The sequence below is a fragment of the Chaetodon auriga genome, chromosome 3 (assembly GCF_051107435.1).
Source record: "Chaetodon auriga isolate fChaAug3 chromosome 3, fChaAug3.hap1, whole genome shotgun sequence".
In the NCBI taxonomy this organism is placed as follows: Eukaryota; Metazoa; Chordata; class Actinopteri; order Chaetodontiformes; family Chaetodontidae; genus Chaetodon; species Chaetodon auriga.
Window position 1 is genome coordinate 16,107,385 of NC_135076.1, and position 16,820 is coordinate 16,124,204.

Sequence of the window (16,820 nt, forward strand, 5' to 3'; positions counted from 1 at the left end):
CAAGATGTGTGTTGTTGCTTTTGAAACGGATATGATATTAAAATTGATTTTCTGCAAGAATTAGCCAGTCTTTCACCATTCATACACACTCAATGCAAAGATTTTAAACGCTCATACATAACAAACATTCAGCATTGTTAAAGGATTGCTATTTTATTTACATCGTAACGAGTGAGGGGGAAAGCTGAGTGCACGCCTGTTAAGTCTGAAGTCAGTATAAATGTTTGATGACTGAGCTCCTCTACAAAGTCCACTTGATTATTCTAACCCAGCACTCACACCAACATCACACACACACACACACACACATACACACACGCAGGTGACCTTCGCTTAGCGCATGAGGCCTCGGGAGGAGGAGCAGGAGAGGCAGTGACGAAAGTTTTGACAGACTTACACAGGCACAGGAGAGGAGGAGGTGAGGGTTTGCTGAAGAGGCAGGCCAGGCTGCTTAGAGACACGGAGCAGCGTTGAGATGCTGCACAGGGAGACTTTGAGATAGCGAAGATTCACCGGCCTCACGGGGAAACTCTCTCACACACACACACACACATACGTTCCATAAGGTCTGTGGAAAATGAAGATTTTCAGCCGTTTCCACTATGTTTGGTATCTGGTGAGTGCAGCTCAAGGAGGGCAATTGAGTTAGAGAGTGTGGGTGTCTTTGTCTGCACGGTGTCTCTGTGACATTGCTATTTATAGTAACTGTCTGTGTTTATGTGTGTGCTTCTTAAGCTTGAGTGTTTTCTGTTGCTGTTGGCCTGTTTTTATTCTGATAAATCCATGATATGTAAAATGCCTCAGTGTTAGCAAGGAAATGCATATTTCTTTTCTCTGTGTGCCGTTCTTTTGCTGTATGTGACATTTTAGGAGGCGACTGAGCTCCACTCTTTACCAGACTACCGCAACTTTTGCGCTTGGAGGTCGACCTCTGTACGTAGAGTCACTGCATCGATTTCCATCTGACTTCCGTCTGTAACCCTACCTGCCCCAGTCTGTCATCTCCTCTGCTCTCCTGCACACACTAAGAGACTGCATCGCAGTGTTTGTGTAGATGTTTGCGCCTCCGTTTGTTTTCTCATTTGAGAGTGTTACACATGCATTTGTGTTGATGTGTCTTGATTATGCAGCATGTTTATTTTGATGCCTCATTGTCGGTGCCAGAGTCTGCGACAGTGAACTCAGTGAACTGCTGGTTTGAAGGCAGTGAGTGGTTTGTTGCTTTGCAGTCCACTGTCAATTTTTTTGCTTGTTAGATAATAACTGTACCTCTGTGACTGTATCTCTGTTGTCAGGCGAAAACCTTTCATCTCTAGAATGTTTCAGGAACTGAGAGCAACTGCCCCAAGTTTGACCACTACCCGTTTTTAAATGCGTGTAACAGGGTTAAAAATGGTTTCCCAGCCCGAGCTGGTCAGAGAGATTTCTCAACCCACAGTTGAAACAAGAGAACCAGGAGGGTTTTCACATGACAGCAACTAAATGTGTGTCATTCTTTGGCCTCAGTCTTAATCAGGGATTGTTTGTGGTTGTATGAATATGTGTGTGTACATGTGTGAGTGAACGCACACATGAATCAAAGAGGTCAGTGCTAGTGTCATGTTTTTTCTGGTCTAAGATGGATTATGGGTGGTTTCTTTATCCGTTCAGGCATCATACCACTGCTGAGGCTCTGAGTTATGTGTTTGTGGTCCTTACTTTTCTATACATTGTCATCTTATATTGAGATTTGTGTGGCAATACTTCTAAAAGTGATTTGCTGAATGCTTGGGCTCATACTTTCCATTGTCTTTCTGTTCAGAAGCTTAATACAGACACAGTTCGCTCCCCTTGTCCAAAATAACCTCAGTTGTCCCAGTGTATGTCATGCTGGAACATTGTGTCTGACTTTGTGTGTGTGTGTGTGTGTGTGTGTGTGTGTGTGTGTGTGTGTGTGTGTGTGTGTGTGTGCGTATCCATCCATCTGATACACCATGGTATCATAGGGCAGAGGGATTTAACTTAAGCTTTTGCTCAGGTTACATTAACAGATCCAAGCAATGACAGGCAACATGCATGCACAAAGAGGCAATGTGCTGTCATGCGCTAGAAGTAAATAGACATTGTGAGAAGTGATTCTACACTCACACTTACACTACACATTGTTCTACACCAAACACACATACAGGCTACAAATCTGTAGAGTGTCTCTGTAGGTGGAACTGTTCACTGTGGGAGTCTGCAACACGTAGATTTTAGCTTGCTGTTGATCTGTACTCAAGTGCACTTCCCTGACTGAAAGTTTCCAAACCATACGTGTATAAATTAACATAAATGTTTAAGTATTGGAGAGGACTCTCATCCTCAGTTCCAACCATATGCTCTTTGTGCCAAGGTAAAAATGTGATTTATAAGAAAGGTTTAAAATAATACTCTTAAAATATCAAATCATGAAACAGAGTAACATAAAGAGAGCAAAGACAGAAAAATATTGTCAGGATTCAAAAACTCTCAACCTTTTTTATAGTTTCCTCCACTGCTTTCCAATAGCAATATATAGAATCTTAATACATCCAATTTGTCCCATCTTGTGTGTATATTTAGCACAGGTGCTTTCCAGGAAGTAAAAAGGAAATAGGAGTCATTGTCACCACCAGCTGGATGACTGAGGTCATTTCCACTCAGCACACAGAATTACCATGTTGACATATTTTACTTAACAGGTTAACTGTACGAGGGATTGTGTGTGTATTTTTGCTTATTCTGTGAGGAGTGTTTTGGTCACATGCCAGCAGTCTGTGCTTTTTAAAAAGCAGTTTGAATACGTCACAGGATTGCAACCTCAAAGCATGGCTTGATAGTAACCATAGTAATGACTGCATTAATGAACATTTTAAAGTTTGTCATAAACTGAACAGCTGACAAGATGCGTGTAGAGACTTTGTCCAAAAAATGACTATTGGACCTTTACTGTAAGACGTCCTGTCAGTCCACCAAGTTAAACTCTCACTGCATACAGTAAACGCTGCTCTTAATATTTGAACTCACTTCTGCTTGTTGAGATTATACTTTTTTGTTTTGTCTAATTGGTGTCCTAATGGAGGACGAGGTGAATCAAACCGCTCTGTGTCAGCCTCTGGATGTTTCCACAAAGACAACAGAGAGGATGATTCCACAGCTCATTACAGTAACAGACCTCATGCTGTAATTGGTTGAGGAGATGGTGACACTTGGTGTAAAGTGACTCCACAAGAACACACACACACACACACACACACACACACACACACACACACACACACACACACACGCATGCATGCATTTCGGTGTTCAGTGTCACTTGAAGCTGAGAATGCTGGGAGGGTGTTAGGAAAGTGTGGCAGCAGCTCAGGTAGTTAAAGCTAGACTGGCCACAGGCACAGTCCCATGGCAACACAGCAGATCAGGTTACAGCAGCGGCAGAGTAAGTGAGAGAAAGGATGCATGAAAGCTCAAGCCAACTTTGCTACTTTCCTCTTTGGAGGACAATAACTAATACACCTACACCTGCTGTAGTTAAGTAACTATGTAATCACAACATTCATCAGTGCAGTTTTTCATATCTCCAGTATTTTTCATGTAGCCTCAATTTGTTGCCTTAATTTAAAGAGTGTAACAGTAATGGGCAGATGGCTGACTTTGTACCTTTATCTTTTGTTTATTGCACACAATAAAAAAAATAAATGTTGTATGAACCTTTAGCTGGTTATGTACTGTCAGTACACATTTTGACTTGTCAAAGCAGTGACACAGGGGGGATGTGGATCAAGTAAAACAGTTTGAAGCCTTGACAAATTTCAGTGGAATACAACTGCACAATCGAGGTCTTTCAGTATTTAGTTTCATCTATATTTAACCTTCTCTCTCAGGCAATACTCTGAATTCACTGTAGAAATTATTACTTTGTGAGTATAAGCTATGACTGTTGTTTGTGTGCTTCTTGGTGTGAGCAGAGTCACTCTATACCAGAAAAAAGACGTCAACATTGTCAATCCTTATTACATGGAATATTTAAATTGCACCTTCTCCTCTCTGTCCTTTGTCTTTGCTCCTCTCTCTTTTGTTCTGACACTCTCACTATCTTTCCATCTTTTTCTCGTCCCGTCTCGTGTGTTAGGACTTCTCAAATGACGACACCAAGCTGGAGTACAATGTGGATGCAGACAACGGCATCGCCATGGAGGGTTATCTCTTTAAGAGGGCCAGCAATGCCTTCAAGACGTGGAACAGGTACCACAGACACAGTTCAATTAGCATCTTTATGAGTAGATTGAAAATTCAATTTTGTGATAAGGAACGTTGTGATAAGCTCTTATGGGCTTATTATAGATTTAGGAGGGCAAGCACTGTCATCAAAATGTAGAGCAGAGTTTTTAAAGGTGCTTTACATTTTAATACTTCAGCAAGTACTGTGAAATTTTGTTTCGGTAAGGATTTTTTTAATCACACTCACAGGATTGAATGAATCACACCACTTGACCCAAATAACTCACTCAGTAGACCTCTAGTAAACATGTGCCGATCAGGCTTTTGTTGGGATTGCTGTTCCTCTCATGATTGTATTCCAAAGTGAATATGTACAAAACTCTACAAAACTGCAAATAATGCAGTTTTTGGAAGATTAGACTGTTCCTCCAAAATGAAGAATAAAGACACTCTGACACAGTGGCCCTCTGAATAACCAAATCTTCTCATCAGCTCTCTCTCTAGCATCACTTTCAACTATTCTAAAACGATGTCAAAAGTTGTTGCTGTACTGTAGGAGCGTCACTGGCATCTGCATGTGACTTTGCTTTTCTTGTGACCTGTTTTCAGGCGTTGGTTCTCCATTCAGAACAATCAGCTAGTGTACCAGAAGAAATTTAAGGTATGTCAAGTGACTCCCTGCACACTGACCAAAATCAAATATGCATGTGTTTGACTTCCAGCACAAATACCAACCCCCCCACCCCTATTTTTTTTACAGGATGCTGCAGCTTCTCTTAAGAAGTTTTAGTTGTTAAAAGTGTTTTAGTTGTTTAGCATAGGATAAACTCAGCCTAATATTTTTGCTGCAATTCAGGGGAACTTTGACAAGAACATCTTGTGGCTTTGTTAGACACACTTTGCACTGGCAACATGCTACATTAAAGTATGGGAAACATACGTATGCATGTTCTAACCAAAGCTTCTGTGTTATCACCTCAGGACAACCCCACAGTGGTGGTGGAAGACCTGAGACTATGCACAGTCAAACACTGTGAGGACATAGAGCGTCGCTTCTGTTTCGAAGTGGTGTCACCCACCAAGTAAGTTTGAGTCACCAGTCAAATGTCCCTCCCTATCAAGTCTAATGAGCACTGGAATATGTAACTAAAGGTGGGAAGGTGGAGTAGCAGTGTACCTAACACACACACACACACACACACACACACGTACAGCAGACAGCAGTTGTGTGATGTTTATGTGTCCCAGCAGGAGCTGTATGATGCAGGCAGACTCAGAGAAGTTGCGACAGGCCTGGATCAAAGCCGTCCAGAACAGCATTGCCACCGCCTTCCGCGACAAGGGAGATGACGGCGAGGTAATAAACAAGCACTGTGACACTGAGCGGATAGTTGAAGGGATTCACGTATACTTTAGATACGTAAGCTAAATAAATCATGAGTTGAAACTTTAATTCACCTGTTTTCATCTATAACACCAGTTTTACTCATGTTTACATTCAGTTTTTCTGTTTAATCCCTCTGTAGTATTTGCTGCTACAATGCCCCAGTTACACCACAGAGATGAAGTTTAATTGAATTTATTTTCCTTCTGTCTAATCTTAATGATACTTTGCCATCTTTCTGGGTGTCTCCGTAACCCCCCATCTCTCTCCTGTCAGAAGCTGGATAGGAAGTCGTCCACGTCGACAGGGAGCCTGGACTCTGGTGGGGAGCCAAAGGAGAGATCACTGAAAGGAGAGAGTGCCCTGCAGAAGGTCCTGGCCATCCCTGGCAATGCCTGCTGTTGCGACTGTGGCCAGCCAGACCCTCGCTGGGCCAGCATCAATCTGGGCATCACGCTCTGCATACAATGTTCTGGGATCCACAGGTAAAGTGCTATGGTTTTTCCTAAATACATCCTCATAATAGGTCTATTAATTTTGAGGTTACAACCGCTAGACACATAAGGATGGCAGCAAAAGCAGGACCTGCATTTCTAAAGAGCCACTGAGATACATAAAATGATAACTAAAAAGAAAAGGTAAGGAAAATCAAGATACACAGTCATTAAACTCTTAAATGAAGACTGAAAATTCAGGAAACACTGAAGGAAACAAATGAACTGAGGGAATATCAGCACATTTTGTTTATTTTTCTACAGCTTTGTGGGATTGCAGTTCATTTTGAGTTTGTTTTGGTGAAAACTGCAAAGTATTACAGGTGGTCATTGCATATTGACTTAGTTATGGAAAAGCTTTCAGGGTACTGCCTTTTTATCTGAGAACTACATTCTCTCTGTACTAGATGTTCTGATTAATGCCCATAATAATGAATTAAAGCCCATGAATCTGCAGACCCCAGTTTCCACCTTGTGGGTAAAACCTAAACTACACTCATGTGTGTTGAAAAGCGTATTGGTCTTTCTTTCTTCCCAGCCTTTTTATCCCTTTCACAATGAGTACTGTCATTGTGCTTTTTTTAATACTTCTGTCATCTACAGGAGTCTGGGAGTGCATTTCTCTAAGGTTCGGTCTTTGACTTTGGATACGTGGGAGCCGGAACTACTAAAGGTGAGTGAGGAAAAACTGATGTTCATAAAGAAATACACTTGTCCAGTTCAAACTGAAACTCCTTTCCCTCCTATATGTCTTCTTATTGTATACACATTTATTTTGTCTTTATCCGTTTTCTTATTTTTTCCAGAAATGTTATCCAGATGTGCTTTTTGTCACTAACTTTATTGTACATTTTTCACAGTTGATGTGTGAACTGGGAAACGGAGTGATCAACCAGATCTATGAGGCCCGGCGAGAGGAGCTAGGAGCCAGAAAACCACACCCAGGAGATCCAAGGTACACAACTGGTGGAAAGCATATTGATATTTTCCGACCATCTCAAATTTCTCGCCTTTTTCCCCAGCAAAACTCTCCACTTCTTTTTCCGAACAGACACGAGGTGGAGGCCTACATCAAAGCCAAATACGTGGACCGCCGCTTTGTACGTCGGCCATCAGACGAGGAGCTTCGCAATAAAGTGGTTTCTCTGAGCAAACAGGAGAAGAGGCTGAGCAGCAGCTCCGAGCATCTGCCCCCAAGACCACCACCACCCACTCCAAAACTCCGACCTGCTTCAAACGCCTCTGGACAGTCAGGTCAGTGGAAACATTAACAAACGTGACACGCCTTCGACCAAGAATTGGTGTTTTCTGTAACCTTTCCCTCTTCACTGAACTTGAATGAAGATGGCTCAAAGTATCGAATGAACAGCTAAAAATCTGTATTCTTTCTAAGTATCGAGCCATACCTGGATGGTGTCTGGCAATCACACAAAAAAACGTACAGTGTACTGAATTTTTGGTTAATGAATTTAATATCACGAGGTCTAACATGCTGTTTGGACTAAATACAATATTTGCCTTTAATGTCTAAAAATCATTCAATTGTAAATCAGCATTACCAGTTGGTATACGTCATGGTGAATTTTGAAAACTGAGTCCTGAAGTCTCTGGATGATGGCTTGGACGTTGTGGGATCAGTAGTTTTTCCATCTTGGAGTTAGCCCACATCGTCCCATAATTCTCCAAAGTATAATGATACTTGGATTTTTCATTTAAGGAAGAGGAGCAGTGAATTGTTCGCAATGTCCAAATACTTTTTTTGGGGAGCAAATTTCTCTTTCATTTCTTCCCAACCCAAATTACATGGTTGCTAAATGAATTCAACAGGATTTCAGAGTTTTGATGTTTCTGCTTTACCACCTCAGAAACAGAACTTCTAATGCATTCAGAGGGCAAAGCCAGTGTCAGCTGTGTGGCCCCTTTTTCTATTGTATGCTCTATGTGATTTTTGCACTGCCGTGGAGATGTGTCCACCCATCGGCATACTGTATGTTCTCTGTGAACAGCATATGTCTAAGCCCTCTCTGCCTCCCATTGCTTCTCGTAGTCTGTCTCCTCCGGTGTCGACTGAGCTGGTAGTCTAACTATCTCTGCTTTCACCCTGCTTCCCTCTCTCTCTTGTTCACGCTCTCTCTCTTTCTTTCCTCCCCTGGCTGTTCTGTGCTTCTGGACTAACCCTTGCTCTCACTGCCTACCCTAAAACTCCCCACCCTGCCGCTCAATTTACATCCTTCGTCTTCCAAACTCCCATTATCCCTAACGTAGCTGTTGCCAGCGGCTTGGAGGCCCGCCGCGACTCTCTCTTCTGTCCTGATGAGCTTGACTCGCTCTTCTCCTACTTTGACAACTCCTCCAAGCTCAGGAGCAGTAAGTACTAAATGCTTAGTGTTTCGCTTGCTTCTCCATCCCCTCTGTCCATTCGTGTTCACTGCTTTGAGCCTGTGGACTAACAACCCTTCATCCACTCCTCTGTTCCTCCCTCATCGAGACCTTCCTAATGGACCATCCCGTCATGTTAAGATCATTGCGGAGTGTACCATCTTTTATTTTTCCCGGGGTGGGGCGTGTTTATCTCACACACGGTTTTGGTCAGTGCTTGTATATGTCTCATCATGTTTTTGTTATTCAGGGATCTGAGACATAAGGTGCTGGTGGGGATCTGTTATCCAGTGTGGTGACTTGTATGTACACTGTACAAAATATTTGGACCGCCTGCTGTTTCTGCTTATCATACTGGAAAAACTTAAGCACCCATCAAAAGACACATTAACATATTCATGAAAAAAGGCTTTTGAAGGCGACATAAGGATGCTTTCCAGCATCAAAACAATCAGCAGGAAGGTGTTCCTCTTATTTTATACACCGTCTCTGGCACTCTCTCTGACGCCTGTGTGTACACACAAGTAGTGATTCAGTCCTGTTTTACAGTAAAAAGTGCAGACAGCGGCATCCAGAACAGCGCTGATGGGAGCAGGGAGATGCTGGCCAACACCCCTTCCAATAACAGCCTGGCAGATGCAGGTAAGACACAAGCATACATGCACTCACACACCTTTTACATAGACATCCCTGCCTATTTACATAAAGCCACCGCCATAGTGGCCAAGTTAAAAAAGAACATCTTACACAAACATCAGAGGGAAAACAATGATGCAGGAGAAGAAATGGAAAGTTGAAGAACCACAGGTGCTTATTGCAGTTTGGCTTATAATAAGTGATGTCTTCCTGTTTGCTATTGCTAAGTTTAAAAGAGACACATGACACACGCATGACCTAACACACACCCCAACTGTTCTAAAAGAGGAAGATGTCCCTGCAGAAAACATGCCGGATAACACGTCATGCAGGTAGTCACTAAACAGTGTTTTTGTAATGTAGCACTATGTTTGAGACCAGAAGGAAAAATCTGTTCCCTCCAGTCATTTAACGTAGGTCTACACAACCTTATATGTTTTTTAATGATTTTCCAAACCTGCATACACTGTTTCCACTCACTTAGCAGATTCATCTCTTTCCTCTCATTTTTCAGAGGCTGCTGAGTCTCCGCCCATGGCCATGCCTGCCACTCTGCCTCCTCCGTCGCCCTGTAAGGAGGTGGTTTTCTACGAGCCCAAGGAGTACAGCCCGGGTCTGCAGCTCTACTGGGCTTCATGTGCCCGCAGCCTGCCGGACATGGCGGAGGCACTGGCCCACGGAGCAGAGGTCAACTGGGTGAACACGGAGGATGACAAGAGGACCCCGCTTATCATGGCGGTGCAGGGGGTGAGCATCTCTGCAGATAATCCAGTCAACTCAGTACATTTTACTATACTGACAGCATAGTTTGAAAGACAAGTAAGGAAAACACTTTCACACTTAATTTGGTTTTTCTAATTTAGTTTGAATTTCTTGTCATGAACAGTGATCCCACGAAACATTGCCAGTGGAACAGAACTGACCTTTTGATGATAACAACATTTACAAGTTAATTGAACACTATAACTGATGCGTTTCATCACCGGAAAATAATGTAACGAGTTCCACGATTGGTTCATTTCAGGGTTCGCTAGTCACCTGCGAGTTTCTGCTCCAAAATGCAGCTAATGTGAACCAGCAGGACGCTCAGGGCCGAGGACCTCTCCACCACGCCACCATGCTGGGACACACAGGGTTCGTCTTCCACATCTCGTCATCATTACTTCACCAAACTTATACTCTGAGCAAAAAAAAATTACGAATATTTCTCTCTGCTCCAGGCAAGTGTGTTTATTCTTAAAAAGAGGAGCGAATCAAAATGCTGCAGACATTGACGAGAAAACACCCCTGACAATAGCGGTGGAGGCGGCCAACGCAGACATCGTCACACTGTGAGTGGATCATTATTTTCCTGTTTAGCAATATTTATTCTGAGAGCATTGCCTGAGCTTGACATGAACTGTTCTATGAATTTATTACAAGCTAAAAAAACTATTTAGCTTTATCCATCAAACCGTAACCCAGCTGAACTGTCTGCAGGTGCTGTAGCAACTCTTACCACAAGGTGTCACTACTTAATCAGTTTATAGATCTTTCACCTCTTGATGTAACAGTGGCCTGCAGCAGGGCTGTTATTTATCAGAGAGGAGTATTTCTGTCTATTTCTTCTCTAACAGGGAATAAACCTGTTGTGTTTGAATGTAAAACGTGTAAAACTGTATTGCTTAACTGTGGCTAATGTGTCGCTTCCTGTTTCTTAACCCGCTTCTCAGGTTACGACTGGCCAAGATGAACGAGGAGATGCGAGAGGCGGAGGGGCCCTACAGCCAGTCAGGTCAATATAACACCAACAGCCCCACCGAGATGCAGTACAGGAAGTGCATGCAGGAGTTTATTAGCCTGCAGCTGGACGAAACTTAATTACTGTCATAACACGGGTGGCATGCTGTAAAACCAGGCTAATCAGAGGAAATGTAAAGCCCAGGTTTCAGAGTTGAGCTCAGTTGACTGAAAAAAGTGCACATTAGTAGAGAATACATCATAACCCAGACAATTCATTCTCAGTGGTTTGATTTCTAATTAGAGACCTTCAGGTTAGGGGACGTTTGGTCCACTCTCGTGAGACTGAGTGAACTGAGCCGAACTCTGTCAGTTGTGCTCCTGTGTCCTGCTGTACTGTGAGAGCAGCTACCAGCTTCACCCGGCCAGGCGCTGGGCCAGCTGCACCTTCGTGTGGTGTAACGTCAGGTGCTAGACTGTATCAATGTGACAGGGTTTAAGCCATCAACTCTGGACATTACTGAAGAGTTTTGTTCCAAAGTGGAACATCCACATTTTCGATTAAGTGACTGTTACTAATGTCAAACTATTGATAGCACAAATTGAAAGGAAACAGTGTCACTTTTTACTTTATTGTCTTCCTCCCTTAAATGCTCCCACTTGTGGTGAGTCCTTCTATTTTAGAAGTGTTCAGTGATTACAGCAGCTAATGACTAATTAGTTGCTTAATATTAATTTTTTTTTTAGTTTGTATTGTGTCTCTGCTATCAGGCACAGTATCTTTGCAAAAAAGAAAAAAAAAAAACACTATCTACCCAGTAACTGCCACCAGTATCAAGTGACACTCAGACCTCAAAGTGACGGCAGTTTTCACTATCCGGCAATAATCGTGACTTTTGAATGACATTTTTTATTATCTGACCAGTCTGGAGGGGCGTAGTGTATGTCTATAAATCAGCAAGTTTCATTTTAAATTGACCTGCCATTTAAGCACATTCCTATTTATGGTTATGCAACTATTGTACCTTTTTTTCCTGCGATTGTATGGTTCCCATTTTAAGTCTTAACCATTTTCAAGGCCTGTTTACTCATTTGAAGTGTTTGCAAGTTTGCATCTTGCTGTTGTGACATGCCTGGTCAGAAAAAAAGTCTATTTTAGAACAGCTTTCTTTTCTAAAGGTAATTCTAGGGACCGTGTAATAAGTATACTTAATGTACATGTTGTAAATGACGTGCATACGTACATTTCTGTATAGTCTGACAGAAGAAACAGAGTTGAAAGTGGCTCTGGTTGCACAGGGGTGAGTGCCATGAGGGGCTCTGTGTTCACATCCTTGCGTTTTCTTTTTAGATTGTGTGGTATTTACCTCCTGTTATGACAATATTGTGTCTTGGTTATTAGTCGGTTACGTGTGCTTGCTCATTGCCCATAATTGACACGGGAAATCCTGAATTGTAAGATGATGAAGGCCTTGTAGTGCCATCGCATTGATTGTATTGAATGTTAGTGGGGTTTTACTCAAATATAGATAAACCATGTGAGGATGTTACATCATCAAGCAACAAGTGCAATAGCCTAGAAAAATATCCACGTGTAACCATGTATAGATTTTTATCACCTGCTAGTCCTAGCTTATATTTATCTTAATCAAATGGGAGCTTTAAAAAAAAGTAGGCATTCAATAAGAGCGAGGCTACAGAGGAGTGCAAAGCTTACTTTATTGATAGTGAATGAATAAATGAAACGTACCCCGGTTTTACCCCACGTCTCCCCTCCATGCAGCCCCAGATCCTGAAGGGCACCAAAGCACTTTGATTAAATGCTCGTTTCTGCTCACTGACAGTGATAGAGCCCGCTGTTTACCCCCTGGTGCTGAACAATAAGGAACAATAAGAGGCGTTTTGAGCGGGTGACTCGTGTGGGGGTGCGTTCAGTAGTTAGAATGAGGATTACTGATTGTGTTCACAGGTACATGAAGTCCTTGTGTCTTGTAGAGTAGATGCTGAGGGGTTGCTTCAGAGTCCTTAGATTGTATGGAAAAGAGACTTGTGCGATGTCCACTCGTCTTCGAAGAAGAATAAACCATCTTATATGGAGGGCTACATGTGCCGCTTTAGGTAGACAGACTATTTTTAGCTTGAATGTTTTGGACCTGAATGACAAAGAATGACACATAATTCTTGTTTTTTCTTACTTTCTTTAGCATGTGCAATGGTTGTGGATAGGGAACGGTACAGAGGCTGTTGCTCGTTGTCGTTGCCTTAAAGGTCAACAGCAGACACACTTGCAATGATCATGAGAGGAATAGAAGGAGGTTTGTCTTTAGCAGAAGGAGCAGAGTAGAGTCTGAAGTACGAGCTGTCACTGAATGATCCTCGCGTCGTCTTGCTTTGCGGCATCAGCTCGCCGTCTTCGTCGATACCCGACGGCCTCTTCATCAGCGCTTCCAGTCGGCTGATGAATGGACTGATGAGGGATGTTCAGGGGTAATGAATGTGAGGGAGATCTAACCTCATCAACCCCTTTTTATTAAGATTACAGCTCCCTCAACTCAAGTGTTTCTACCTGATTAAGTGTGTAGAAGAAGTGCAGAGCAGTGGTTCTCAACCTGTGGGTTGCTCTGTGGTTTTTGTTGCCATTTAAATTCTAATCATCAAATCTGTGTGGAAGCAGGATTTTTTTAGAAGACATAGTAATTATTTTAATATTTTTCTTAAATACCTTTTTAATCCATATTTGTCTCCTGTCGTCTTCAAAACATGCTAAAGAACCTGAAAAGGGCGAATTCACACGTGACGGTCACACAGATTGAGAACCTGTGCTCTGGTGGAAGAGGAGGCCCTCTCCCTCCTCTAAAACCTTCTTCTTTATTGCTCTCGTCCTCCTCTCTGTAAATTCACTCTCTCTGTTCTGTAATTTGCTTTTCTTCTCTCACTCTCCTCCCCAGAGTTTGTGCCTTTCTTCTGTTCTTTTGTTTTCTTTGGGGTGCTGAGGCCAACACAACTGTATTTTTGTACATAAACTCCTGCACTTTAAACACAATACAGTTGGTAACAAACACTGATCTCTGTGGGCTTGTCTTTTCTTTCCGAGTCGATCTCCAGTCGCTAATGAAACACTCTCCTGCCGTTTGTTCTCAAACATTTGCCTTTTTTGCTTCTTCTGTTCTTTCCCACCCTTTCTGCCTCTGCATTGTTCTGTTTGATATTTCGAGGCACGCTGAAACTCTGACAGGTATGGCCGACTTTTTCTTTCTCATTCTTGTTCTGATGATACTGTCGCTGTGCATGAGCCCTCCACTCTGCAGATATTTATCCACCTGTTCACCTGCATGATGACGCATTAATGATTATTTTGTTTGTACCAGTTTAGCCTTAAAGACTGGAGTAACTTTTTATTTCACAGTATTTTATTGAGCTTCTTTGCAGCAGGTTGATATGGGCTCAGACTCAAGCAAAGCGCTGAATCCTACTGAGTTGTTGTTGAGTTTTAGGATTGTTATCATACCAGCATCTTATCTTTATGTTATTAGTAAATTAAATATTGTCTCCTTTTGTAACGCTCCTGTGCCACAGCAGGAGATAAACTTTGAAGTAGTTATTTTTACTCTGCTGAGACATAGTAACCGTTAAAAAGATGGGTTGTAAATGTAATATCTGCTTGTCAGGACATAGGTCATGAGCCTTTTTCCCTCTCTGATTGGTAAACTAGATGGATTTTTACAGGCCTGAAGAGGTAAAAGCGGCCACAAGAATAAAGCAAAAATGAGAAATGTTTGGACCTGCTGCCTTTGTTGTTGTTGATGTGTCGTGTCCTTGTTCCTCTTACAGGAGATGAAACCTACCAGGACATTTTCCAGGATTTCACCCACATGGCCTCCAACGACCCGGACAAGCTGAACCGCTATCAGCAGTACGATCCGCAGAGACCCTGACACAACAGAAAGTCGTCCACTAACGCTCAGAGAAACCGTCTACTCAACCCATGAGAGACAAAACAATGTCTGGAAAGACGTCCACTCTCCCTCCACGACCATCGAGCATTAAAGCCGGTTAGCGCCGCCACAGCTGGACTCACGTCACCACATCTAACGTGGCCGAAGCTCCCTTTCATCAGATTCTGTTCATTTGAGCTGCAGCTGTGAAAATTACAGGCGTTTCACTCGAGTGAAAGAACTTCTGTGAACAGCAGACCTCACTTAAAAAAAACAACAAAGAACTGTGCTTTCCAGCGGGATACATTACAGGAAGTGAATGGTACAGTGTTAAAGCCTTTGAAAGGATTCGCAGTCATAAAAGAAAATCACATGATAGCTGAACTTGGTCTGAATGTAGAGCTGCCGTCAAGGCTGTCACTTATTTTGACAAAGTGCATCCGGGCTGTAAAGAGGTAAGTGCTTGACAGGCTCTTAAATGCTCCATTGAAATTTTTTCGTGCTTCCTTTTTTCCCATAGGGCTGTCTTTTTCAACATGCTACAGGATCTTTTTGTATCTACGTTTAGCTTCGTGAACTCTCAGCAGCATATACACGGCAGTATGCTTTTACTCATTTGCACAGATCCCTTCGACTTAAATCAACGCTGATGTTTACCCGTTTTGATGGTAAGACTTTGACATGTTAAACAGTGTACAGTGAACATAGAAGTCGACGTGTTATTGACCTGTCTGAAATGTTAAATAGATAGCAGTATTTGTGATTTTTTTTTTTTTTTTTTTTAATGATAGTTATTTTTGAACTCGTTCCTCAATGATTGAAACTTTCCGTGTTGTCACCACATCAGTACCTGCAGGACGTCTCACAGTGAGTCAGCCTCTCAGCATCGTGACTCTGTGGAATTAAAATAACTCCATATATTTTTTTATTTATTTTACAGGTTAGTAACAATTTCATGGGAAGTTTCCCAGAAACAACTGTGTAACTTGATTTTAATCGTAGGGAATATTGGACTTTCCCTCAAAGAACAGCTCCATTAAATCCAAGTAAATTTTTAATTTTGTAAACTTAAAGTTAAAATCCTTAACATTTCAGCCCTGATTGATTTGGGAACACCCAGAAACTTTGTGAGAAATACAGAATTGTATCCTTGCTTCTTTGACCTGCTGTGATTTGCAGGTTGATAATTGAATGAATTGATTGAAGTGCCTCTTTTTCCCTCTAATTAGAAGCAAATTGCGCAGGACTTTCTTGGAAACTTCCCAGGAAATGATTAGGAAATTGTTTCACCGACCTGTAAAATAAAGTGTCGCACACAGCAGACACAGTATGTATGTGCAAATATTACACAGTGGAAAATCTGTAAAGGTTTGTAATTGCAGTTATCCTTTCATGTGCTTCAAGAAACATTTACAGAGTCTGCAAAAGTCACGACAGAGGTTACGTACTGTACTGTAGGATCTGTGATTTTTGCCTTAAACGCTTCACTTCTCTTTGACATTAACAGTATACAGTAAGATGTGATGTGAAGAGAAACCTTTAGCCAATGAAACATGGGATACAATTCTTGTACATTTTGTACAGATGCTTTTGAATTCTCCAGAGAGGTGAAGTATAAAGTTAGTGGTACTTGAATCATTAAATAAGCTTTTGTATATGCTGTTCTTTGTATCCTTCGGTAATTTTAGCCCATTTTATATCGCCTGTCTGTACACCAGTATACATGTACTGTATATTCTACCTGTAATATGTAAGAACTTCAATACATATGGACTGAGGGTTCATCACTGAATGTTGATTCGTTTTTTTTTATTTGTCTGGAGGTTGAGTTTCAGCCTCTGTGTCTGCGTTACAGGAATGAATTCATGTGAAGAGATTCCTGGACTGCTCTCCTGAGCTGAGCTGAGTCTGAATTTAGATTTGTTTCCAAATATTCCTTAAAATCCTGACGTGCGTTCACGCTGAGTCACACATCACATCTACTCCTACTTACATTTTAGCTTCTGTAAAGCCGTTGATAATGAATGTATTAATACACACAAGCTCACA

General features: G+C 42.0%; 1 protein-coding gene across 6 annotated transcripts in view; it reads left to right on the forward strand.

Annotated features, from left to right (window-relative positions):
- LOC143317772 (arf-GAP with coiled-coil, ANK repeat and PH domain-containing protein 2-like) overlaps positions 1 to 16,554 on the forward strand; it is a 49,239-nt gene extending 32,685 nt beyond the window's left edge. For 2 of the 6 annotated variants that reach the window (XM_076725764.1, XM_076725766.1), the window contains 15 exons: positions 4,136 to 4,248; positions 4,834 to 4,885; positions 5,206 to 5,306; positions 5,473 to 5,581; positions 5,885 to 6,093; positions 6,706 to 6,775; positions 6,963 to 7,057; positions 7,154 to 7,356; positions 8,368 to 8,469; positions 9,031 to 9,123; positions 9,632 to 9,864; positions 10,142 to 10,251; positions 10,338 to 10,448; positions 10,830 to 10,891; positions 14,668 to 16,554. In XM_076725764.1, the coding sequence (XP_076581879.1) occupies positions 4,136 to 4,248; positions 4,834 to 4,885; positions 5,206 to 5,306; positions 5,473 to 5,581; positions 5,885 to 6,093; positions 6,706 to 6,775; positions 6,963 to 7,057; positions 7,154 to 7,356; positions 8,368 to 8,469; positions 9,031 to 9,123; positions 9,632 to 9,864; positions 10,142 to 10,251; positions 10,338 to 10,448; positions 10,830 to 10,891; positions 14,668 to 14,771 (1,767 nt within the window). In that variant the 3' untranslated portion in view covers positions 14,772 to 16,554. The remainder of the gene's footprint in view (positions 1 to 4,135; positions 4,249 to 4,833; positions 4,886 to 5,205; positions 5,307 to 5,472; positions 5,582 to 5,884; positions 6,094 to 6,705; positions 6,776 to 6,962; positions 7,058 to 7,153; positions 7,357 to 8,367; positions 8,470 to 9,030; positions 9,124 to 9,631; positions 9,865 to 10,141; positions 10,252 to 10,337; positions 10,449 to 10,829; positions 10,892 to 14,667) is intronic. The other 4 variants (XM_076725765.1, XM_076725767.1, XM_076725768.1 and 1 more) reach the window with 2 other exon arrangements.
- Positions 16,555 to 16,820: the final 266 nt, after the last annotated feature.